General features: G+C 39.0%; 1 protein-coding gene across 6 annotated transcripts in view; it reads right to left on the minus strand.

Annotated features, from left to right (window-relative positions):
- Window positions 1–27,236, minus strand: part of AP1S2 (adaptor related protein complex 1 subunit sigma 2) — a 30,576-nt gene extending 3,340 nt beyond the window's left edge. Inside the window, exons 1-7 of one of the 6 annotated variants that reach the window (XR_010719487.1) lie at window positions 27,071–27,236; window positions 25,916–26,094; window positions 18,686–18,794; window positions 17,650–17,787; window positions 10,264–10,357; window positions 9,723–9,938; window positions 1,021–2,467 (exon numbers count right to left, since the gene is read on the minus strand). Coding sequence is in view for 5 of the 6 variants with exons in the window: in XM_066176878.1 (XP_066032975.1) it covers window positions 10,313–10,357; window positions 17,650–17,787; window positions 18,686–18,794; window positions 25,916–26,094 (471 nt within the window). In the remaining variant the exon portion in view is untranslated. Of the gene's footprint in view, window positions 1–1,020; window positions 2,468–9,722; window positions 9,939–10,263; window positions 10,358–17,649; window positions 17,788–18,685; window positions 18,795–25,915; window positions 26,095–26,559; window positions 26,583–27,070 lie in introns of those variants that run through there. The other 5 variants (XM_066176879.1, XM_066176878.1, XM_066176880.1 and 2 more) reach the window with 5 other exon arrangements.
- Window positions 27,237–27,739: the final 503 nt, after the last annotated feature.

Genomic DNA, 27,739 nt, shown 5'->3' on the forward strand with positions numbered 1-27,739 from the left:
CAAGATACTTGGTGTATTAAAGATGTAGTGTTGGCTTGGTTTTTTTTCCTCAATATTTATAGAACTGCAGTGACCTTGACAAAGCCAGACAGGATGGCAGGATTAAAGATTTACATTTGTATTTTAACAAATCCCTGAAAGGAGGCACTGACGAAAGATATGTCTATGTAGCATTTTTAATATAACTTTTTGTATTATACTCCCAGATTACTTTGTTGCATTCATTTTAGAAGACACTCACCTCCCCTATCCACCAAGTTAAGGCAAGAAATCCTGTACTGTTAACTAACTATGGCACCAGAACTCAAGAGCATTCTACAAGAAGACAACTTCTCAAGCATTTCAAGGTCCTCAAAATATTTGAAATAAATTCACTTTTAAATTGATTAGACAGCAGTGGGCACTTAAGAGTTACTCAGGAGTGCAACAGGGTATTTACAAAGTTACCTGAAAACAAAGTTCCTTATAGCTATGAAGAAATACAGAGCAGTGCTGCTACTGTTTCTAGAACAGTTTAGTATTGTCCCTTTCACTGCCAATTCAAAGTCTGAAACGATTTTCAACAGGCATAAACTTACACACTGAATTTCTTCAAGTAAATCAAGGTCATTGGCTAACCATTAAAAACAACCTCTTTCAAGGACATTAGCTACTTGCCCACAATACATCAGCCCATTTTTTAATTTTTTTTTTGTTTTTATTACTAAAGCAGTAAACTTGAGACAGATGTGCCTTCTTATGTGCTCAACAACAATATAATCTCAAGGAACACCTAAAGGCTAACGTCTTTTGCTAGAGGAATAACTTCATTAATTATTACTTTTAAGAAACAAATAGAATGAATTATGTTTTGTTCACATTATTTGTTTTACTAAGTGTCAAACATTTTATCCAATTCTTATGTAAAACATTCTGCAGTGTTACATACTACCTGCAGCTCAGAATCACCCAAGGCAAACAACACAAATTTGAAATATCAAAACAGAGATAAGGAAAAAAGTCATTCACATGAGACAAAAGTGCATGCAATACTTTATTTCAAACATGCCAGAAAAGCTAATTCATTACCTAGTCATTTAGAAGCAAGCAGCTGTATACAGATAACAAGAAGAACAGCATCTCATTACAGCTCAATGCACAGCATTTTAAGCCAACAGGCATGAAATAACGCAGGCTAAAGCGGCATTAACCAGACATCCAAACACACTGTTAATGGCTTACAGAAAAAAAGGCAAACTTGGAAATGGAAAACCACTCCTATCATCTTGTTTTCTAAGATTTCAGAATGCTGCAAATCCAATCCAAATCTTTTGTCTAATCCTCTAAATCTGCCATTTTTATGTCAGTTTAACATTTGGAAGGTAGTGCATTACCACATATAGTGCGTGGAACTAGCTTGTTTGTGGTTCATTTTAGTAACTGCCTCCTTGATAATTCACGGAAACAACTTTCAGAATCAGCACTGGTTTTAGGTTACAAACAGGATGCTTTACATGCCCTCTCACTCTGCCCACTTTTCAATTGAATGCACTTATATTCACCCTTGTGGCAGTACTCCAGTACACAAGGCAGCCTGCATTTAAAACTGGAAATGCCAATTTAAGAAGGCATATTGCAAGTATCCTGTTAATGGACTTATATCTTTCCAACCCTAACCATTAATGGTTGGACTCAATAAGCTTAGAGGCGTTTTCCAACCTTAATGATTCTATGATTCCATTATTCATTCATAAAGCAATGATATTGTTCTCTCTTTCAGTGGCAGTAACTGTTAAAATTACTCACAAGAGCGTTCTGCACATTTAAATACAAATGGTTTTAATGTCAGATTTACCCATTATTCTCTTTGACCTAATCAATTCTGCCTCCCTCCTTTTTGTAAGGTCAGTCACACTACTGTGCCAGTCTTCAGAAAGGGATAGTGTTATTTGCACCTTTAATTAAGATGCGTGGTCTACATAGAATTTCATTCAGCATCATTTAATACTTGTGTGTATACACATTTCACATGATACTTCTCCTTCACTACTTTCTCTGTAAGTCTTAACTTCACCTGCAGACTTTAAGCATATGTTTAAATACCACCACAGCCTATTTAAAAGACAAATGTGGGTTGAGTAATGTTACAGTATAGGTGTTGCAGTATATAGATGTTTAGCTACAGAACTTTTAAGCATAAGACTTCAAGCTTACACACAATAAACAAGTTAAACCATATGCCAACAAGCACAAGTTTTGTTGAAATGAGACATGTGAAGAGACAACACTATAAAACAGAGGGGGAAGAGGAAAGTACAACAGCAGAGAATGGTTGTGGCATTCTATTAGATTCAGGATGACTGGATTCAGCAAGCTGATGATAATGTTCTGTCATGAGTAAGTCACAGGTCTATCTCCTCTGAAATTCTGCATGCATGATGAATGAAGCCATTTAGTACACTGGTACATTAAAGTATTCATGACGTGGCTACAAAAGAAATGTACATATTCTTATACATAATAGAAAGGTGGACAGATATGCAAGAAAACAAAAATCTCTCTATTGTACCTCTGACATTAAAAGGACATTTCATACAGAAATATAATATTGTATTTTTGACTACTCTAGATTTCCAGTGGGTGAGGGTAGTGGGGAGAATCATGATTTTACCCCCCCATACTTGCCTGCTGTGTCCAATAACAGACAGAACAACTTCACATCATAAAATAATTTATTACATAAGCTCAGAGTTTCTTCTTAGCCAAAAAAAGCTTGAAGTCCCAGAAATGGACCACCCTCTCTATTTACTTGTCTCTACATCAGGCATCAACTGTTGGCTTCTGTTAGAGACAGGCAGTAGGCCAGGGTAGTACAGTGGTGGCATTACTGCTGACAAATATTACAATTCATAGAAAGAGGGTCTGTTTAGAAAAATGGAGGCCTCTGATACACCTCTCAAAGCAGGCAAAGTTTTCTTTGTTCTTGGATTATGCTGCTGAACTCAATACACTCTTGTATGATTGGCATTAATGTTAGTATTCAATTTGCTGAAAGATGAGCTAGAAAGAAAGCAATGCTCAATTTTAATAATGGAGTAACAGTAATTTAGGAGCGTTAAGCCCCATATATGCCAATTGAACTTTTTCTGGGATGGAAACACACAAAACTCAACTCTCTGCACATCAGTTTCCATCTTTGATCCTGTACTGATTACAATCTTCAGTCTATTTTAGTATCCCACTTCCCAGAATGACAGAGGTTTTAAAACTGAACTGACAGAGTTCCCATGGACTTCTAAAACTCTCTCCCTCTGTGCCATCTCAGTTCCTTTGCATGTCCAGGCTTGCATGTTTCTAAATTCCAGTCTCAAATTACAAAAAAATAGCACAACAAATATATTCTAGAAGCTGTACAGTTTTTATACTGTTTTTAAGTATCAGTAATCCAAATATCATGTCACTGTAGCTTAAATTATTCTGAACAAGCTAACTACAAATCCAGTACTTCACAAAATAATAGCACCTATATAACTCTGTGACAGTTACAAATAAGTTGCATGATGCATGCTGCAATTTTTAGATTCAAAAGAATTTGGTATATAACAAAGAATTACAAATGTGAATTTCAATACTTAACACCTCTTGTGTGGCATAAGCAAAAAGCATTGGTCGACATTAAAAACAAAATGGTGAGGCATGTTCCTAACTGGAAAAGGCATTGCATGATGATAGTGCACATTATTAGGGAGTAGGGGTTTTGACTAAATAGAAGGAAGTACTAACTTTAGAATTCCTGGAGCCTCCACAGACAAATATTCCCAGAAAGGTCCCTAGGGAAAAGTTCTGCTTTACTTACACTGGTGACTGTTCATGAAGAGAACTGAAGAACAGGCATACTGCAGTAATCTAAAATGCCCAATTTTTACCTGGGAAATATATGCATACACATGACTCCCGTCTTCCTTGGAAAAAAAACCTCATGTGTTCCAGTGTTCTCCATTGGAAATGTGGAGCCATCAAAATTGGTGTCTTCACTGAAATGCCTGTCAAATCTCCTAATAGATTTCTCATTAATTTTACATTAGCTCTCTCTCTGGACAGAAAGAAGACTGAGAGCAGCTCATTTTCTGGCAGTCTTATCAAGCTGATTGTGACACACTCTTGTATTCAAGGATTCTGTGTGTATACATTCTTAAGCACCCTCTTTTGGCCTGGAAACGCTGACCATGTCCCCTTTAACTGTAAACATCAACAAATAAGGCCATGGAAGTGCTCATTTCATGTACTTTCACAACTTGCACAGTCCCCACTCAGTTTGTATTTTCAATGTTTTATACCTTGAGGAAATTCACTGTTTTTGATGTTAAAATCATAGTACACAAAATTAGATGATTGACTCACATTACTATTGTGGGATTAGTGCCTCATCTTCACAGAGAATTATAGTTTATTGATAAAAAGATAAATTGTCAGGTAACAATAGGAAGAAAGTGGTAATTTCACTCCTGGTGGCTTTTTAGTTTAAAGAACATATGTAAACACCACCTGCAACTAGACTAGCAATAAACTGACCTTATAGAGGTGAAACTAAAGGATTAAATGGAAGACAACAGAAATGGAGATACAAAGTGATAACACAGCAGTATTGAGAAGGAAAACAGTGGTGTTCCAGTGAGGTCTCTCTACTCCACCAAGGACGTCCAGGTCCGTCCCACACAGAGGACCTGGCACTGTGGGCAGCCTGACAAACAACTGAAAGGAAAATGAAGTTTTGACCAATTGTTTGCCATCACAGAACTATAGCATCTCTCAAGTCTCAACTATGACTGACTTTTTTTGTGCTCCCCACTACACTGTCTCCAGAGCACCTGGCCTGAACACCAGAAAAGACAATATGGAGACGGGACAGTTGTCAAATTCCACAATCAATATCTACCACTACCTTGCCTTCCCTTTGGTGGGAATGTGCAGATCTCAAGGACATGCTTCATAGGCTCAGATGTTGTCTAAGATAACCTAGATCTAACAATTTTATAAATCAGTTGATCTAGAAGCTAGGAAAGAGGCAATGGCATCCTTACAGCACAATGTAAGGGCAAACTAACAAGAAATACCACCTTGGAAAAATCATCGCTTAAAACTTTGGATGTAAACCATTTATCTGACTTTAACACACAGGTCTTAGATGCTAATATTGCCAGGAAAGTAATAGCTCTACAACACAAGCTGCACATTGTGGAATTGCAATATTTTAAAGTTACTAGAATTAATCTTTTTCAAAACGACATCTGTGTTTACAACTCATTTTAAAAAGCTAATAATACTCTCTGAAATTGTCAGTCTGAGTAATTGGAAATTTTTTAAATTAGAAAAATGGTAGAGTTGATCTGAGTAAACAGAACTATTTAGCCAGTCCAACCCAACTGACATTTTCTCAGCCAACACTGTCATGACCCAAACTAATTAAAAATCATAACCAAAATAAAATTAGAAGGAACTTCATTTAACCCAAACAGCATACCTATAACTTTCCTGAGAGATATTTCATCTATTAAAGGCATCTAGTGATGCCTTTTTATTATGCCCCAGGCAATCTACTTAAATGCTACATTTCCATATATCATCTCCACTGGAAAATTTGCCTAACATCTACCTTCAATTATTTTCTTGCTGCAATTTAAAGTAATTTTTGTCTGTAGTGGACAAGAAAACTGTGTTATTTCCTCAGGCAAGAGAGAGAAAAGGAATTATTTATGTCTATGCCAAACTGTCTCAAGTTCAGCGTGTTGCAGGGCTGCCATTTTACTGATGACATCTAATGGCAGTGACACAGACTTTATCAATACTTGGCATGACTTCTTCAGGGAAACTTTGCTTAGGTTATTATTTTAACTTCTTTTCTATCAAAACCAGCACAAAGCCTGTGAAGGCAAGTCATCTTCAACTGCACACAAAAGTTACAACTGCCACCTTTTGATAAAGACTTGGCTTTTTTACTCAGCATCTAACAAAACCGTAGCTCGAACAACAGACAAGATGTGGGTCCATGTAGTGTAGGCAAGTTTGGGAAGAATTCTACAGAAGCAGGTTCTGGGAAAATCAAGAGCAGAGGATGAGGGTTTCTGTTTAGAAACAAAGTTTTTGCAGTAGGAAGAGATTCACATTTAACAAGCACTTCCTTAGCAATGCTTCAAAAGCAATTACTTTTACACTCTCTACTTCTGAATCGTTATTAGGAAATATTTCTTAAGAACGGCTGCTTTAGAAAATTGCTGCTGTTCACTTGCCTTTTCAAGGATTTCAAAACTGTTCCCCAATCTTTGGTTAGCTAACTGTTCAGAAACTCCTTTTAGACAGATGAGTTTGGGTTGGAAGGGATATTTTAGGTCATTTGGTTCCAGCCCTTGTGCCATGAGCAGAGACACCTTCCAAAGGGCAGGTTGCTCAGGGCCCATCTAGCCTGGTCTTGGTATTTCCCACTAGGGTATTTTTATTACAAAATTCTATTTGTACTTTCAAAGAAGAGCCAAGTATTGTCTCAGAGAACCTAGAAACACTTACAAGGTCCTGAACATCTTCGAAGACAAGTATTAACTATAATGCTCTTACAAACAAAGAACAAAAATCAACAATCAAACAAAAAAAAAGAATGCTTCATCAATGCCAACTCCTAGTCAAGATCTTGTCTGCAGCTTTCAGTGTAGAGAAAACAAACAAAAAGTCTTGAAAATCGATGCAAACCAGTCAGCAGAATTCTCAACTAGAGTACGAAACAGCAAGTTGTCCTGCAAATGCGATTCACCAAAACATCTGAGCATATGCATAGACTTCGGCTCTAAAACGTCGCCTCAACAGCCCAGAGCAGAAGGGTAAGAGAGCAGTGGCCTGCCTGCCTCTCTCCCAAAAGCAGTACAAAGATCAGCTGAAGCTTTGTGTACTATAACCGGATAATAGCAGGTGCTTCTCGCCTCTTAGCTGCTGCTCTGATCTGCCAGCTCAGAGGTGATAATCGCTCTGGGAGGCTCTGCTTCACATGTGCCAGTCAGTTGCTACAGCAGCGAGCCAGGAACAATCGAGAGCCCAGCCTTCAGCAGCAGTAGGGATGGTCCTAAGAATCCATCAGAGGCTCCACCTCACCACCACAAAAACGCAAATGATTTAAGCATATATTACAGCTGAATACTTTGTATGGTGAAGTTAGAGACAAAATTATTAAAAAGCACTGAGTTCCCCATCAGATAATCCGACAGTGTCTGTATGTTTGGAAAACTGCCAAACTATGCACATAAGGATTCATTAATGTTTTCTTCCAGCACTGCAGATTTGCATTGCTTATTCTCCTTTGCTTAAGGAAGCATTTCTCAAACTGCAGAGCTGTTATCTTTGAAGGGATGACCAGAATATACTGCTGCATCAAGCCATGTCACTTCCAGTATTATTCAGCTTCCATGGCAATGGCATTTAAGCATCCCCCTTCTTTCCTGGTCCTGCAGCGCTCTGCGTTCTTACAGCTGTTTGGACAAATGTTTGCCGGGATAAGTTGTAAACATGGAAAAGAAAAGCTGCTGACTATAGGTTTTAAAAATGAGCAATTGGAATTGGATCGGTTTAAATGGATCTGAAATACAGTTCCAGAATGGTCGTATAGTTTTTCTGGCACAAAGGAAAGAGGAAGAAAAAGGACAGCTGAAAACTCAAAGTGAATACTGCTGCTGAAGCTCCTTGCTACACTTCTATGACTCAGGCCAACAGCAGGGGTGCAGCACATGACAAGTAAATTAGAACCTAGCTATGCAAGCTGACTATGGGGTTCACAGCAGACAGTGAGTCAGGACAAGATGTGTGGAACACCAGCTTTTTAAAGCACTTAGATACAGTGACTTTTTTAAAAACAGGATGCAATTTAAGCTGCACTATCAGCTTTAGCAAAAGTCGTGGCTTGCCAAAAGCAGCTGCTTTTCACTTCCATTTTCAATGTCCCTACTTTCTTCCTCCTGGCACTTCCCTCGTGCTAGCTCTGCATGAGCTCAAGTTCTTGCTAACAAACTAGGAGCTCCAGAACCACAGGGCAAGCGGACCAACACAATAAAGGTGGCAGTAGGAATGGATCCAGCTTTCTCAACAAAAGTCACTGTCAGCAGGAGTTTGGGTGATGAGCAAACTGCGTCCTGACTCAAGGCCGTGTCTTTACCACTGTAAAACGCTCTCAGTAGAAAGAAGAATTTCTACACAGTACAATTTGAATGCATATAAAGATTTCACCTGGTTTTTCAGCATCATGCAAGCCTTACCATAAATTTCACCACATTCTCTATGGAACCAACTAGTTCTGCATATGTGGCTTATTAAAATTGCCACATGGAACAAGTAGTACTCAGCAGCCTCTTTTGCAAGAAAATCTCTCTAAAACAGCCAACAAAAAACCAAGTTCTACTCATTCTGGGCTTGGTTATGCCTCAAAGAGTAACAAGGATTAAAGTAATTTAAAGTTGTATAACCAATTAGTTAAACATCAGGTTAATCCAAACACTAAAGCTATGAGTCAAACTCCTCCCCTTGCCCGAAGGCAACCTCCTTTACCTCAGGAGATCTTTCTTTAACCCAGATGATCCTCACTCCTATAAACAAGCTGCAGCTCCTTAGGCAGGCAAACTATTCCCCATCTCTTATTATGTGCAACCATCTATCTGTCCCTCTCCACTCAGCCCAGCAGCTGCCATTTCTATTTCTCCATATTCTGAGGAACCATGACAACCTTGTAAATTAGGGTCTGAACACAGCACGTATTCCTTCACTCCTTCCAGAGAACAGTACAGGCCAAGAAGGAGCATTCCATGGGCATCAGACAATGCCATTGTGTTTAATTTAATGGGGACAAAGCATGTTTCTTCAACTAAAGCTACGGCCATACACAGAATTCACCCAGGGCCATACACAGAATTCACCCAGGGACATACTGTACGCAAATAAATTGGAGTTACACAGAATTATCTAAGCCTGAGCTTGTAGCTGCCAGAATTGGTCGTTGTAGCCATCTGAGACACAACCAACAACAACAACAAAGATTAGGACTCCTAAGCTCTGTTCATAGCATAGGTCCCAAACACTATAGGTAGCTTTTTAAAGTTCTAACTGCAAGGAAAGTTTTACAGGCACAGTTTCAACTCTAACCTCACCATGAGAATCACACTCTTTGTACATGCACTTGTTACCACGAAGAGCATAGAAAAAGCAATAAAATTGGGGGGGGGTGGGAAATGTGGAAAGTATCAAGCTTGAGCACTTAGGTTTTTCTTACAGTTGTTTTAGAGTATGTCCAAGCTCATAAAAAAAATGCTTTCAACAAATGACTTGTTGGCTGCCCTAGTCCTTCAGGTCTAATATGCAAGCAGATCATTGGCTGCTCCCCTCTTCCCAACACAGATCAATGGCTGTATCATATCCTAGGAGACTCTGAAATGGTAAAAATACCCATACGCCAACTATGAATTTGGTTTTGAACATGTTACAAATATTTTTGACTACTATAATTATTTTCTTTTATCTGGAAACTAAATCCTGGTATTTATAAAGCTGCATATGAAATTAGATCTGTTACCACAGTTCCACATTACAAAAGCCAATTTGTTTCCTGAACTACTTATTTATCATTACATCAAGTAAGCAGCAGACTAATTAAGTTTTCTCCAGCAAATCATTTTCATGTATGGTTTAAACTTGCTTTATGCAAATTAAAATCTTACCTTTATTAGTAGGACTGCCACAACGTATTCCACTTATGCTTTGGACAAAAATATGTTGCAATGCACTATATATGCAAATAAGCTTTGTTCTGTCATGCAGCATCCGGCATTTTGATATACAGTCAATTGCAGCAGCACCCAGTCTTTTTAGGGCCCATTTTCTTTGCATAGCAGATGTAAACAGCTCATTTTCCAATAAATACATGTTTATATAGGCTGATTGTAAGTAAACAAAGCCAAACATCTGTTTAGTTATTAGCTTTGGTATCCATTTCTCTAACTTGCATTATCTCACTTAATTATCAACACCAAAGAAAGCCAATAGAAGTCAGACATTTTAAGTTGATGCGGTTAGTACATAAAAGGAAAATAAAAGGAAACACTCAAAGCACTCTTCAAAGATCATCATGCAAGTGTTGCAGAAAGTTAAGCCCGTCACCCATTTTCTGTTTACCCTTGCAAGGACTTAATTACACGTGCAGCACTCTTTGCATAGCACCCATTTAATCCATGCCACCAAAATGGTAAACTTGGTAGTTACCAATCATTTAGATGGGGTCAAAAGGGCAAATGCCTTAGATTGCTCTTAATCATAAGATATCCTCAGACAAACCTCCCCAGTCTTCATTCTGGCTCTACAAACAAAATCAAGCACCAGTGAAAATGTAATATCAACTACTAAATTAAAATAAAGAAAAGCAAATAAAAACCCAACATCCCCCCAATCATGTACAGTTTATTTACATTTAAAATAAGACTTAAAATAATCTAAACTATATACAAAAGTAAATTCAGTTATTGCACTTAAATCTGTTTCAGCTATTGTTATTCTTTAGGTTAATACAATTTTAATAGGTTTTCCTGAAAGTGCACTGTTAAGAAGGCAAATAGAAATGCATCAGAAGAAAACATCTGTTCAAAGACCTAAAGTAGATGCATGAAAAAAAACCCGAAGTTTATTTTTAATTTCTTAACCAGGTAAAGGATATTGGTACCTTAAAAGAGTAAGTTGTACAGAGTTCTTTAGAAAGCTTCAGTTGTTCATGAAGGAATTTTAATTCAAAGATTTTACGTTTTTTAAAGAGATTTAGAAGTTGTTCATTATTGGAACAGATTGAGAGTGGAACAGAATAGGATGATACCAAATTTACATATATTTCATTCAGTGATTCACTGTCAGACAGTATTACTATAAACATTAATATAAAGACTTGTTTCATGAAGAAAAGTAAGTTTCATTCAACCTATCATCCTTGAAGTAATTCTAAAAATTTAATTCAAAATTCATATTTATTAAGTCACCATTTTTACTTGCTGAGTAGCCACTTCCCTGTCATATTGCTTAGTGCATAAAATTCAACATTTTCACTTTAATCAATCCATCTGTTAATCAAACATACTTAGAATTCTCAAAGACTTGTGAACAATAGGTCTTCTCAAATTTTTTTTTGCCTTTTAATATCAAATTTTCAGCCTTTATAAAATTTAATATACAGACTTTTATTGTATTGTGATATCCATCACTAGAACTACTACTGTTGCTAGACAGCTTGGCAACAAAAAACATAGCATTTCCCTTAAAAATAAATAAAAGCCCTAAAACACATACCAGCAATGTGCCCCAACATCTGTACAATACACAGAGAAGACGACAAAGAAATGAAAATCTAAAACCAAACACAACAGGATGCCTCCTGGGGACATTCATATTCTTTTCACCTAATACTTTCAGGCACTCTAAGACCATTTCATAGTACTGAAAATTCTAGGAAAGGGTAGTAGCACTGCAATACGACACACCATCTCAGACAACACAGGAAAAATGGAATTTTCTCCTCACAATCTCAATATCAAAACATTAACATTGCTCTTTTAGACATTCTGCCACATCCAGGGAATTTGTTCTATTAAAATGCAGATTAATGAATGCATATTTAAAACTTCTATGAAAGACTCCTTCCTCAACTTGTTGAGTCTTAAGATCTTCTAATTTTGATTTCTTTGATGTAATAGAGTTAATCACATCTTACAAGCATACAGACTTAAACAAAGAAACAACAACTAAAAAAATCAGACTGAGCATGGAAAGAGGTCAAAGCCTGATATGCTAACTTCCTGGATACTCAATGCCACTTTTTCAAGAAGATATTTAAATCTGCAAGTGTTAACCTCCTCTTCCTCCATTACTACTTGGGAAAAAGAGATGCAGGTTCTACTATTCATTTTCTGGAATACATCCTATTGCTTTAAACATGACAGTATGATTTGCTAAGTATTTGCAGGAAAGCCTACTCCTCAGTGCAAGAAGGACAGTTTAAAATTAGCTATTAAAAAAACAGAAATATCAAGGTTTACAGAGCTGTCTGCTACAATTAAATTCACAATCTTTAGAGGCTTGTTCCTAAGATCTGCATGCAGCACTCCAGGTGGAGTCTCGCCAGAGCAGGGTAGAAGGGCAGTATCCCCTCCCCTGACCTGCTGGGACACTGCTTAAGGATGCAGCCCTGGGTAGAACTGGCTTTCTGGGCTGCAGACAGACATTGTCAGGTCACATCCAGCCTCTCATCCACCAGCACCCGCAAGTCCTTCTCAGCTGCTCCTGACCTGTTCACCCTCCAGCCTGTACAGACACCAGGGATTGCCTTGACCCAGGTGCAGCACCTTGTACTTGATCTTGTGGAACTTTGTGAGATTCCTATGCGCCCACTTTTCCAGCTTTGTCCTGGTCCCTCTGGATGGCATCCCATCCTTCATGAGTGTCAAGTGCGCCATTCAGCCTGGTGTCACGTGCGAATTTATTGAGGGTGCACTCCATCCCTCTATGTCATTAACTAAGACATTAGCTAGCACTGGTCCCATTACTGACCCCTGAGGAACACCACTGAAATTCATAGGGACACCAAGCCATTGACCACTATGTAACTATGTAACTGCCCACCCATCAAATCCACCCCTCTTGAATTTAGAGAGAGCAATGTTATGGGGAACTGTGCCCAGATAAATGACATCTGTAGCCCTCCCCTGACACACTGATGTAGTTGCTCCATTATAAAAGGCCATCCCATTGAAGGGGCTGGCAGGACTTGCCCTTGGTGGAGCCATGCTGGCTGTCCCAAATCACCTCCCTGTCCTCCACATGCCCTAGCACAGCTACTAGGAGAATCTGTTCCATGGTCTTTCCAGGTACAGATAGCAGTCAGGATGACAAGTTGGTAGTTTCCAGGGTCCTCCTTTCTACCCTTTTTAAAAATGGGTAAAAACTTCCCTCTTCCCAGTCACCTGGGACTGCATCTGACTGCCATGACTTTTTGAGTATCATGGAGAGTGGCAAACACTCTAATATCACTATAACCCCTTTCCTCTATAAATACATCTCCAGAGACTGAGTTCTGAAACACCTTTTACAAAAGCATCAGCTACCAACACACTACAACTTTTTTTTTTGTGAGTTGAGAGGGATTCCAAATCCATAAAAATCATAGCTATTTCCTAATCCCTAAATAATGAACAATCTATCATTTCTCATTCACAGTAACTCTCATAAGTCCCCATATACGTATCTTCTAAAATGTAATTGTAGATCATTATCTGTGCCTAAAATCAAGCAGATACATGACTTAAAACTGCCGTGACCAACAAAGCTGACCACCTGAAACTGAGATGGAAGTTATATGTGAAGAGCAGATGGCACTCAAGGCAGCTGGATCTACATCATAATGAAGACTCCATTATTCATTCTTGTTTCACATTCAGGGGAACACAGGTACAGCCAAGGCAAATAATGCCACTGCCAACTTAGGAAGGCAGTCTATTTCAACAGTCCATATTTAAGAAAGAACATTAGGTGAAGACTGAATTAATTGCACTCATTGTGGCAAGCTTCTCAGGCAAATGGTAATAAAAAGGTGCTTACAAAGGCTGTTTCCTGAACCAGACAAAATTCCTTAAACTCCCACCCACTGGAGACTTAAATATAAGAATTTTCTTTTGCCGGTGCTAATGACAAAATGAAGGAGTTTTGGCATATCTCAAGAAAAACCTAATACCTGCTGCTATGCAGACATTCAAACATACGGTTTCCAATAGGCACATTTCATCTCCAGTAAGAAAATTCTCATGGCATATGCAGGAAATTCACCAGAGTTTCATTTCCAAAGACGCTCATTCTAAAACCAAACGCTTAAATCTATGCAGCAACCCTAAGCATCTAAGGCAAGTCAGCCAACATGAACACTGCCAGCACCCTTCTGAATACAGGATGAGGCAAGGGTTTGAAACAGCAAAGAAAATAAGGTTAATTGATTGCTTATCTCTTATTCATCAGATGGAAGGACTAGTAAATACTGCCTGAGGCCAAATTGCAAGAGTCTAAATAAAACATTCACATAACTTTTAGGTTTTTGATCATTCTGAAGTAGGAACACAAGTGATTTGTGAACAGACTCATTGGCCTTTTTATTTAGATACCTCTTAAAAATGTGTATATTTTTAAGTATTTAGGTGTTCTGCAATCAAATACTAAAAAAATATACACAAAAATCCTACAAAAGAATACTGATGGACAAAATGGAGATAAATTCCACACTACTTTTCTAAAATTTACATAAGATAATCAACAGAACTCATTTTCATTCATAGCCAATGTTTAGAAAATTTTTCCTACTTCAAATGAAGATAAGCAAATCTGTACTGATTTGCTTTAAAATATATACAACTGCTCAGTTTAAATATTAGAATTATTAACTTCTTGATTTTAGCATTTTAGCACAGTGAATGACCACAAACTTCCAAGCACCATACTGAATTTCTCAAGCCATCAAAAAAAACCCCAGAGCAATTAGACTTTTGAGAGAAATAAATCAAAACCTCTCTTTTGTATAGAGCATCTATCATTGGTAGCATCATGCCTTAAAAAACTCAAGTGTCACAAAATGATGCACAGGCTTATCTCTTAGCTGTTCCACATGTCTCATGGATATATTTAATTCATGCAACAACACAATCATCTACCAATTTCTTTCAGTATAACTGAGCTGTTCACACAAGCAAAAACCACCTTTTCAGCACTGCATGCCTTTGTAATCACTAGTTAAGGATTAAAATCTCTCTAGCAAACAAGATATAAAATTATCAGCAACATGTAACAGCATTCTTTTCAACAGAAGCATTTCTACAAATGTGACAAGGAAGAATGGAAGCACTGGAGTTAATTACCTTTTACTACTGTTCGTCTGGGTACCACTGCCAGTATTGATGACTGTTGATAAGTTATCAGGTGGCAATAAAAATGGGGGAGGGGGTAGGGAATGAATACTTGAACTAAGTACATTCCTGAAGAACTAACAAGAATGTGAAGTTTTAACAAGTTGGCGTGTTTCAATCACACAAACTGTAGCAGTTAGTAGAGGGACCTCACGGCAGTAAGAACTTTAGGACAAACTGAAGTGCTCAGACACAGAAGTACATCCTGGAAATCTTCCACAGAAAATACAAGTAGGCAAGGCTATTAAGAACTAATTCACTACTCAGCAATTTGTGCCTTAGCATATTTCCTCTTAACATTACACAAACAGTCACTTAATGTATCTGTAATGATTTTCTTTTGTGTAAGTATTCCATACAGCTCTTCATCTTTAAGGCACTTAAAATAGCAATACATGTAGCATTATTAATAATGTTGTGTATTCAGTTAATAATATAGTGCATTCAACTATATATATGTATGTGTGTATGTACATATATATGTTTGGCAATATGAGTATTCAGGGCCAAATAAAAATCACTTTGTTGCACATAATTAAAATCTGACACGGTCAAAAACAATCACATGACAACCCTGCTAGATATGTTTTGCATTTGGAATCACACCATGCTTCAGGCTGGTAGTTTTGAAGTATTCTGGGAAACAGATATTAACTCAAAGTATAAAAAAATCTCCATATGTGAGAAACTGTTATTTTAACAGCTCTCTTCATCAAACCCACCATTTACATAGCAGCAGCTGATACAAAACCAAACTTCTACTGAAGAGAGTCCAAATTTATTGGAAGCTCAATTTAAATACGAACTTAGACTTTTACAGGGTTTATAAACTAAAATGCAGATAGAGGGAGTAGTTTTATACTTAACCAACAGTCAATATAACAAAGAGTGAAAAACAGAGAGGCCAAACATAAGCCTCCAGTGGTGCTGTGATAAACTGCTACATTTCGAGTTAATCAGAATTATTTAATAAACACTGACAACTGAAAGAAAGGAAGGGTAATCAGAGTAAAGCCACCAGGGTTAGGGAAAAGTCTCACACTGAAAAAGTGGTATCTCCCTTCGCGTAAGATTTTTAACTTGAAGTTATATTAATATGAAATTATATTCTCTGTAGAAAGAGAATGTTTGTTGCTTGGAAAGAAAAATAGTAAGGAATTCCTAGAAATAGAATACATTTTTTCCTTAGAACAGCCCTACAAAAATAGTGAAAATAAAGTTCAAAAACAGTAATAATGAGAAAGAATACAGTTATTCTACTTCACACGTACAATTAACTGCAACTGCAGGAGACAATATGGAATATATAACTAATCTGTTATATCTGCTTTCATATAAAGAGCAAATGATTTTAACAGAATAAACAGATTATTTTTCTCCCCTCTTTGTAAACTCCAAACTTCTGGTTAAGATAATTCCTACAAAGAGTAAAGAATGACTTAAATTGAATCAGAACACAAGAAGTAAGTAAGTGCATATATTTCCTTTCTAGAAAAATAGGGTAGCAAATCTGTGTGTAATGGCTGGCCTTGTTCATGACAAGAACTTTAATGTGCAGTGGATCTGCCTGTACTCTGAAGAGATTACAAACAGCTTCCAGGGTAAAGAACACCATGTGTTTCCCCATCCTACTAATACTATGTCCAACAGAAGACTACCAAGTGGAAGACAGAAGGCTTTTAAGAGAATAAAGCAATTAATTCATAGGAGAAAATAACAAATTGAAGGTTCATACAGGGGGGAAAATAAAGCAACTTGGATCTATATGGAATCTGGGCAGTAACTTTAAAAAATAAAGGTGAACCATCCCTCTCTTAAACTGTACGTTCCACTGACTTGCACACAAGACTGATGATTCCCCCAGTACACCAGAATTTTTCATTCCCATTTAGACATTCAAGGACCTTAACAGTGTACATTTCAGCAAGAAAAAAAGCCAAACAAAATCAAATAAACCCAAAATAACCAGCAAAGGATGGAGAAAAATGGAGAAATGATATTAAGTTTTTCTATACCAGTGAACCCCTTCACATCAAATGTTTTTTTAAAAAAGTGGTAGATGTGCAATCCGTCACTCTTCAGTGATAACAGCAAATAACAAAAGCATTCAAAGTGACAAAACAATGCTCTTATACTTTATTCTTTATGTTTCTATGGCACTACTATTACTGCTTTGTCAGCTTGGAAATGTTCCACAGTAAGCAGGCTACAGCAGAAAAGCAGGTCTAAGAACTAATTAGAACTATACCTGAACGAGTCTCAAAGAAGAGAGTCTAGCTTCTGGATTTCAGCAACGAAACAGTAAAGAAGTGAACATGCATCAGGTATGACAAAAAAACTAATGGTTAATAAATAAAAAGAAGGAATGAACGACACATGAACAACACTAAGTTAAATCAGTATGATCTACAATTATCTAGGTATAAAACACAAAACAGCCACTTGCATTTACTAGCAGAACACAAAAGTCACAGTACGTTACAACAGGTATACATGCCAAACCAAATGAAAAGAGCAGCTAACATCATCCTATTGCACACTTAGGACAACTAGCTAAAACTACATGCTAAGCATGCTAAAAAATACCTTCTAGAAGGTTACAGGAACAGTAGGTTTTTGAGCCTACCATGCTGACACTTTGGCCAGAGAAGCTGGATTTGCTTACCTCCTGTAAAAGATCTGCTTGTTCAATGGCTTTAAGAACATTTTTCTTGGAAGTCTCCTGAACTTCCCCTCCTAAAAGGAACTCATCCAGAATGAAATAGGCTTTTTCAAAATTGAAGATGATATCAAGTTCACATACCTAAAAAGAACATCAAGCATTATTGCAAAGTGGGAGGATATTCTCACTTGAGATACATCCTCTCACAAAACTTAACTTATTCACAGCTTCACCAAACTTTCCCAAACCAAGTCGTTAGCCCAAGGCTGTAACCTTGTAAGGACTGAGGTAACAATAAAAAAATCACACCCTGAAGGAAAAGAAAAACCCACCATATTTTTTGCTTGAGTTAAAAACAGCTACAGCAACCTCTGAAAAAAGCTTCACTGTAAAAAGGCTTCAATTCACAGCAGTCTGTAAGACACAGCTCTTCAAGACGCAAGAGAATATTGCCTAGAAAAGTGCTCCTGTTGCCTGCAGTACGTAAAGGCAGCTCGTGCAATCTTACAGAAAGATATGATAACAAATATCTCAAATTTCTTGCTCAGTCTGTGCATTTCATAGTCAGGACTAGGAAGGAAGGCAGAATGAGCACCAGTTTTCCCAGGAGTGCTCATGTACATTACTACAGTGTTTGTGTTTGCTGTCTGGGTAAGCAGATGTCTCTCTCATCCTTCCTTACCATTCCTGCCACTTCACAACCAACTGCCTCCTTTGGAAGCAGATGTAAGAAGTGCTCACAAGAGAGCAGTGCCAGGGAGAAGAAAAGCTTCCTGCTAGGACTAAGATTTTATCTGACCCCAAGTGAGACTACTATGAAATGAAACAAATACAGGCAATTAACATCAGATTAATAACAGTTCCTCTCCAAATCAATAATTTAATTTTGTATTCAACAGAGGCAACCATTTGTTTAGTTTGGCCAAGCAAGCCACACAAAATGTATTAAATACACCTTTCCAATTACTACTTGGTTACATTCTTATAAAAGTGCTGTGGGCATGAAACAAAATGACAAAATATAAAGAAACTAACTCACACTGCCAAAATACTTGTCAAGAAGTTCTACGTAGCGATGAATTATTTCCAGAGTTATTAGTTCATTGTCCTGATCTTCAATAGCACAGCAGAAATAGAGGCTTGCATATCTGTAACAACAAAATAATCCTGATGTTAGCGTAACAGCATAAGCAAAATGAATGCACTTGAGGAGTATCACATTCTCAGCAGTCCTTCATACTCAAGTTCAGCATATTGGTACTCCAAATCACAACCAAGTCCTACCAAAAAATGGCTGATAGACCAGAACACACACAGATGTACAAGGGAAGTATGTCTCTGAGTCGAGCCTGACTTCACTCTTCGCCATCCTTTAGCGGACAGAACTAAAATAGCCAAAGAGGTGGCTAGAAAACTAAACAGATTTGATTTTGTGGTATCATGGAAGGGTTCTGAGGTGAGATACTTTCTCTTCTCTCTGTAACATCCATACACCAGTATACTAACTGATCCAATGTTAAACTTCCATCATTAAGCCATACACAGATATTAAAAACCATAGAAAATGCCTCAAGACAGATAAACTGAATTACCAATTAGGTTTTGGTCTTTATAGAAAATTTAGAAATTTCAAAAAACTCCAAAACCAACACCAATGTCATCTACCCCAATTACTACTCAGTCAACAACACAAACCCTACTAACTGTCCTGGCATCAGACTGATGAGACTGGCATGAGAGGCCATCAAATAGTTTCAAGCAATCCACTTCCATCTTGGAAGACAGGGAAGTCCTAACTTCAAATACGACTGAGTTCCACTTTAACAAAAAAGACCATCCAATTCTACTGCTCTACCATACATGTGTTCAAGTCATGTTTAAAGAAAACTGATAAAAAAAAAGCAGGAATGGAAGCTGAAAACCCCATCTAGTCTTTTCAAACATGCCAAAACCATATGCCTTTCAGTAACACATGGCACAAACCAGATTTCAAGTACCACCTGTTCTAATTTACATAAACCACAAACAGCTTTTGTTTGCCTCTTTAGGGGGGACAACTGGCCACACTAAGCACTCTCAAGTAGACAGCCCTACTGAAAAAGAAGTCATTCAGATGTGAATGCCTAGTTTAAGGTGCATAGTTGTTTCCCATAGAGAGAAATCCATGCTTCTTTTAAACACTACATATTCTATCAGCTGGGACTTGACAGGCTAGAAGTTCTGAAAAAACCCCACTGTATTTTCAGTTATGTTGAAATTTGTCTCCTAGACACCTATCCAGTACCATTTATGGTCTGAAAATGTCCCCCCTTCTCCCGCCCTGCTCCAAATCAAATTGCTATGGCTTCAACACGAAAAATTAATCAGAATAGCTTTTATACAAGGTTTTATACAAAATCTTTAAACTATACTATATATACTATAAAATATTACTGCCTATCCTACCACAAAACACGATGGGAGAAGAGAGGAAGACACCTCCATTGAAGGACACCTTCATTCCCTGTCTCTCATCTCTTCACCACAGGGATTCACCAGCTCATCAGAAGTCCTATCTGAGCACAGTTCTTTTGATGTTACATTGTTCGGCTTATGCCTCACTAATTTTTCAAGGACATTTACACTCATTGTAGTAGCTTGCAATATTCAAGATGTATAAGGAACCTAAACTATTTTAAAAAGTTTGGAAAGAAATATTATAAAGAAAAAACATGCTTTCAAACCTACTGAGGAATTTGTAAGTCAGGCTCCACGTTATCATATTTCATTGTAGGAAAAAGAACATCAACACATTATCTGACATTTACACTAATCACCAACACTCAGGCCAAGTCCATCTAAACAAAGCCTTTCATCACCTTCAGATGAGCAGCACTGATTATGATGAAGTACAGTTAAACTGCTCCCTTACAGTGCTTAAACACAAGTTGAATCATGTACCAGCAGACCTTATCAAATCAAATTTTTCTCAAATATTTTAAGTTTATCTACATGGGACAGTCCCTCTCTGCTCCCTTAGTACTTTAGAGTCTCTCTTAATGCACAGAACTATTTTATGGAAAAAGAAGGGGGGGAAGGGGAGAGAGGGAGACCAACATAAAATACTTTCACAGAAAATGGCCTGCTCTCAGTGTCCTCATTTAAAAGAGAACATAACATACTTTCTAAAGACCATATTTGGCAGCTAGTGAGTAGACTGCACATTCAAGCTCTGCCAACTGCAGTTCTGGAAAACTAAGACCAAGAAACAAAAACCACTCAGTGGGTATCAACATAAAATGGTGGCCTGGGTATCTATTATTATATGCAGAGAATATTTTGGTATTTATTTTTTGAGAAGCAACCGTGACAAATGGATCACTACTCAACAAAAGAAAACAAATGCAAATTTAATAAGCCTGAATGGCAAATGGCAGAAGGGTATAAACAAGTCATACCAAAGTGCATGACCATACTACAAAGGAATGCTTCAGATACAAATTCTCAGAGACATTATTTTAATGTTTTTCCGGTGCAGGAAGGTCTTCAGAAAAAAAGTGTTCCCTTATAATCCATAGCAGACACTGGAAGTTTCAGCAAGTGCAGAGGTTTACATGGACAGTATCCTCACAAAGACAAGTAGATTACTCGGGCTCAAAAAGATTTCTGCTCTGCAGAAACAGCTTCTTCCTAATGAGCCTGACAGAAACCTTTCATATGCACCCAATGAAAAGGCAAACCCTGATAGAAAAGTACATAGCCAGAAGTAAATAAAGTACAGTCTGTAAGAAACATTCTGCCTTTTCTATTCCTATTGCAGTTCTGGCCTTTTTTTATCTCACTAAACATTATTAAAATAATCTTCAGAGTCAACCCAGCTGCTTACCCTCACTTAGGAAAATATTTTATGATAAATACCCTCCACTTATCAGAAAGGGGACCAAAACTAGAGAGACCAAAAACTGTTTGGACAAAATCACCTGAAAACGTAATACAGGATTAAAGAACAAGAAGGTAACACAGTGGGTATAAATACTCATGCAAATTCCTGCCTTCAGACAGATGGCCTCAGGATTTTTTTTTTTTTTTTAAATAGGAAACAAATTCAGGCATCTTCTCCTCAACAGCTGCAATAATTCAGCAGTAGGAAGCCTCAAAACAGGCAGGCAATGTTCCAGCAGAGTTCTCTTCTTCTGTCCTCCCAGCCAGGTTCAGTAACTCTGCTGAGGTCAATGTGGGCAGAGCACAACTTGCAAATCCTACCAGCTCAGCGGGGTGCTCCTTCTAGATGAGAAAACACCTGCTTGAAGTCACCCCTGGAAGTTTGTCACCAGGTAAGTCTGTCAGCATCTAAGTCACTGCATGTAGATCCTAACTGTGTCAGTTTAAAGCTTACCAAGTTTGGTAGGAACAGAACAGAACTCTAAATGACAAGGAGAAGGCAGACAAGTGCCTAATGAGTCCAAGAATCTGTGGTTTGCTGATAGCTGACCCAATGAAAATTGGGACCACTAATAAGCTGTGCTTGACAAAAGTTTTTTTCTTGCCCCACAACTTGACACATTTCTTTAATAAAACATGAACTTCCAAGGCTCCAGGACAGAGTCCACTGAAGTGAAGCCCTTTTCCAGTTTCTTATTTCAGCAAGGCTATAGCCCCCAGCAGTTTCAAAATGAACAAGAATTTGATACTGCTAATTCTCTATGAAAAAGTTGTTGCTTCTTGATACTGAGGTCCTCCCAGTGCCACACAAACCAGAACCCTGTACAAAGAAGACCTCATCTAATTAAAGTTATCAAGCCCAAGTATCTAATTCACAATAATCATTGCATTCTACCAGTTTTACAAGGCTACCTAATCAACACCACAGTAATACTTTTAAGAGGTACAACTGGCTGCTAAATTGTATGTAAGGAACAAGAGGGATCACACCAAGCAGAGCCCATACCAGTGGCGACATGACTGTTATACCTTCAGTTTACAATACTTTAAGAGGCACAATGGCTCCTTTCAGTGGAGGGAGGGTAGAGAGAAAGTTTTAAAACTTATTCAAAGTTTTTAACATAACCTCTGATTATGGTTACGTTGTGCAAAAGTAAAAGACAACTGCCACATCAAGAACAGCAAAAGCTATGGTAGTTTCATACTATCATATTCCAAATACAGTTCCAAACTGACACATAAATGCAAAGCCACAATCTTTAATCAAATAACTAATCAACAATAACTAAGTCTCATGAATGCAGTTAACCAAATGCTAACAAAGCAAAATTTACATAAAATAAGTTTTTCTCCAAGTTAAAATTTTGACTGCAATATACTACACAATGAAAATAACTCATATTGCCAGAAGCTAAAACAGTGAACAGAAGTCTTCAAAGAAAAAAAAAATTCACATCTTAAGTTCCTTCTTTACCAAAATTAGAAATTTTAACATTTAACACATTTTTTCTGCCGCAGGGGGAAAGCTGCATGAACTTCTGCCCCATATGCTCCAAAACCACTATGTTACTTTTTAAATGACAAAATGAGAAGAGCAAACACATCAGTTGTGTTTGTTAAGTTTCTAATCAGCTGTCTGCAGATGACTCCCTCTCTATTTTCATAAAGTGTAATTGTTGTTGGCTTGCCATATTTAATTTTTTGTTCTCCCAGCAAGTCACTTCAAATCTCTACGCTTCTTGAAGTTAGAAGCTCACATCCTCTTTTTAATCTTCTGGTGTCTATCAGCCTGAAAAACTATCTTCCAAACCAGCTACAGAATACATATAAGCCAATTCACACACCATGACAAAACCTAGGCACCTTTCTGTCTGTTTTGTAGTGCTGAAGGAAAAAAATTTAAGGCAATGACTGAGCCTGTGTTGAAACCATTATAAACATATGCTACAAGTATGAAACCAGAGGGAAATAAAAGCTGCATCACTTACATTTAGATGAATTTTAAGATTTATTTCCTTGAAGATTCAGAAAACATCCTATAACGATGAAATGCTACAGGAGGCTAATCAAAACAGTCCAGCAGTCAATAAATGTTAACTATCATAAGGAAGCTAAAGCTACTGTCTCACCAACTTCTGCATTTGAGTTCATTTTGTTCCTGCAAAAAGGTGTGATAAGACCCTTGAATAAACTTCTGATACTGCCAATCATTCTTCGAGCTACAATATCTAGGTTCAATTCTCCTACATGTGAACAATAAACACACTCTAAAAACAAAAAGAGCACTCATTAAATTCTCAATAATTTAAGAGTCAAAATAGAAATAAGCACATACTTTCATAACTTGTATTGAAAAACATTTGCACCAGCAGGTTCAGAGCCTTCCCAGCAATAGATTAGACAAGAACAAATCTTAGCAGAGATCCTCCAGAGATGCTCAAGAGGAACTGAGAGCAGCTTTTGCAATTTCACAAGCCAAAGTTCCTTCTGGTGTGTTTCTCTTTTAGACACCACCTTTTCAGCTACAAAAAGTCACCCTTTACAAAGAAATCATACTGGCTGGTACTTTAATTATGGTGCAGTAATGGGAACAAGTCCCACAAACCTAAGAGCTGTTAGTGTTACCTGATACAGACATTTAAACTATCACCTGTTATACCTAGTCCTTCTGGTGATGTTTCAATCAAAAAAAACAGAGTTGAGATTTCAACGGCTTGGTACAAGCTCATCTTTAGCAGTTTTATAGACTCCCTGTGCCAGACTGGTCTGCAGAGAGTGAAATAAGCTACTGCAGTCAGCTGTGCACACCAGCAGTCCAGCAGACTGCAGTATTTAGACCATTTTTAGCCAGACATAGACATCTCCCAGCAAATTTCTTCATTCTCCTTGACCATGGGACCCATAACACACCACTGAGATACTCAAACAATCCGACCCAAATTTCCACCAGCTCCCTAGGCACAGAAGGACATGGCAAGTAGCTGTTAACAGCAACAAACAGGGAGGGCAAGCAGCTGTGTGGAATCATCCCCAGAACAGCCATGGTTGTTCAAGGCTGGGCAAGAAACGAAACAGATGGGCCTACTAAAGCCTCGTTTTTCTGATTTAGTCCCACGAATGCCCAGCTGAAAAGGCACGTGCAGGCATTAATACGCAAGGAAGCACAGCAAGTGTTTGAGCAAGCTCGCCTACATACATGTTCAAGGAGTTTTGTGAGGAATCAAGGGGCAGAAGAAACTGTGGATGCTATCAGCACAGCCTCATGCATTGTTTCTCCTCACTCCTCCTCATGGTGAAGAAATACGGGCATTAGGCAGATCACCAATACTCACACGCATGTCTTTACACAAACCCAGGTATATATGAGAGCAGCACTTACAACATCTAAACATATTTGATACTACCCATTTGTTATCCTGGAAAAGAGTTACAAACTCCTCATTTCTGGTCCAGTCCTTTCTGTCCTATCTACAGGGAATACAACAATATTTACTGTGGGGCACAAAATATCTATCATCTCCATGAGAAAACAGTAATGCATAAACCTTCTCAGGTTTACAACTAACTAGGGAAGAGAGATAACTCAAGGCTTTGTAGCACTATCTTTAGCTGGAAGAGACACAGCCTACAACATCAGGAGGAGGATTACTATTATTTCCAGAGAAAAATTATGGTCACATCACTACACTGTGATACATTCTGAAGATCAACACACAGCTAAAATATGTTTTCCAAATACTCCTAGAAAGGTTAGGGAACAACTGAAAAATGAAATTATTGCAAAGAAAATTATACAGTACTTCCACCAAAAGAAAGCTAGCCATGATTTTTTCAATTATGAAAAATCCCTTTTTGTACTTAGAGGAAAAAGGAAAAAACAACAACAACAACCCACAAAACCAACAAGTACTTTGAAAAATTATTTCCTTATTTCTATGAGCCTTTAAAAGCAAGTTGCATTTTCAGGTGACTTATGAAGCCACTGCTTGAGGTAAATATTTATAAAATTTTTATCACTTATTAAATCTGAAATGTGTACAAATATGAAGCACGTATGTACTGTGTGAACCTAAACAAAGTACCAAGAAGAACTGCCACTCCTCATGAAAACAAGAGGAAAGCTCATTTCTTCAGTACATTTCTAAATGCATGAGTGATTTTCCACACATGAATGATTCCTGCTTGGTTATCAAATTAGATTCAAGGGAAAAGTCAGTCTTCTCTGTAACCAGCAGAGGGAAGAAAAAAAAACCAAACAACAAAACAAAAACAACCTTCATTATTTTCTTGCTACTTAATACACAGTTTGTAATGTATGGCAATTACGAGGTTAGTGAGACAAAACCACCTTTTGTAGACAATCTTCAGGTCTCTCCATTCCAGAAAGCTGCACATTTTCGGTTTGCGGGCTAATACAGTTTGAACAAGTTCTCTGGTGATTTTCTTCTTTTCTTTGTCAGATAATGGGACATACCACTTCTGGAGTCTCAGTTTCCCCTGGCGACTGAAAAGCAACATAAACTGCATCTGTTGAATTGGAAGGAGGGGAAAAAAGAAAAACATTAATCTCAGTGTCCGAGTTTCGGAAAGATCTCCCTGAGAAAAACCAAACAGGAAGCAAGACGGACATCCAAAACCCTAATTACATTATGTATTTCTATAGCGCTGGCAGATGTTATACAAGATTTGGTAGTAGCAATGATACAAAGGATTCTGCTGAACAAGGTCAGACAAGCCAAAGCGCACACAAGTCTCAGAAAGGGGTGTCAGAACCATCGGCTGGCGAGTGAATATACCCCAATTTCAGACCAGCCACGTCCAGCACCAGCATCGTTTCATTTACGTTTTCTACCCAAAACGACAGAAAAACAGCACGGCAGACTCTTCCAATACCCAACCTCATTTCCAATTCACCGGATCAGAGCCTTACAGGAGCAATTTGCACTTAAAATCTTCCTGAAAAGCCTCGGAATACTTTAAAAGACATCAAACCTCCCAGCGGAGAGTCCTATGGCACAGAAAAGCCCAGTCTTTTCCCTCGTTACACAAAAGGAGAGATTAAGTGCTTTCCCTGCGGTCCTATGTTCCAGGTCTCGCTTCCTCTACAGGAGTGATGTTGCAATTATATTTTAAGAGGAACTTGCCGGGCTGTGTTTTCCACCAGCCGTAACATTAAATGAAATGGCTTGGGCTTTTTTCTTTTACCTATTTGCTCGAAGTTGTATCGGGCTGGGGAAGTTTCCCAGGCAATATGACAAACATGAAATACGATGCGAAAGCCCAGCCTGGTCCCGGGTGACAAGCATGAGCAGCGCCAGCCGCGACGAGCGGCGGCCGCGCCCGCAGCGGCTCCGCGGTGCCAGGGCGGGGGCAGAGCCCCGCAGCCCCCGCAGCCTCCCAACATCCCGCCTCGCCTCCCCGCCAGCCCCAGCACCGCCCCGGCTCCCCCCTAGCGGAGCGGGCGGCTCGGGAGGCGAGCCCGGCTCCGAGCGGCTGTGCTCACCGTGCCCAGGGGATAGCGGAGCTGAGGCGGAGGAGAAGGAGGAACCTCTGCCCAGACCGGCACCCCCGGTGCTGCCGCCGCGGCCGCCGAGCGGGACTGAGGGAAGGGTCGGGAAGGGACGGGAGATGCCGCCGCCGCGAACGCGCGCGCGCCTCAACGGCCGCCCCCCTCGGGCAGGTCAGGGGCGGGGCCGGGATCGCAGGGGGCGGGGCCTGGATGGAAGGGGGCGGGGCCCGAGCGCCTCCGAACAAAACTTTATCAGATGCCGCGGAGGGGGGACCGGAGCGAGCTCGGCCGTCACCCAATCGGAGAGCTCAGCGCGCGGGCGGGAAGGAGGAGCGACGCAGTTCTGGACCAATGAGAGCCAGGGAAGGGCGGGGAAGGCGGAGCTGCTCCTGGCGGCAGGAGGGGCTGGAGCAAGGAGGGGCGAGGCGGGGTTTAGATGCCCTAATCCGCGTGGCCCGAATTGCGATAGGGCAACGGCCGACGCGGCAACAGCCAACCAGGTGGCGCGGTGCAGATAGCGGTCCCTGAGCAGCCAATGGGCTGGCGCGGCACGGAGCCGGGGAAATGACATCAGTCAATCAGGCGCCCGGAGACTGAGGCTCCTCCCCCAGCCCCGCCAGCCCCGAGACGGAGGGGGGGCAAGGGAGGGGCGGCCGAGTCGCG

This window comes from Chamaea fasciata, unplaced genomic scaffold, assembly GCF_029207755.1.
Source record: "Chamaea fasciata isolate MVZ Bird 193981 ecotype frontalis unplaced genomic scaffold, bChaFas1.0.hap1 SCAF_2, whole genome shotgun sequence".
NCBI classification, from domain to species: domain Eukaryota; kingdom Metazoa; phylum Chordata; class Aves; order Passeriformes; family Sylviidae; genus Chamaea; species Chamaea fasciata.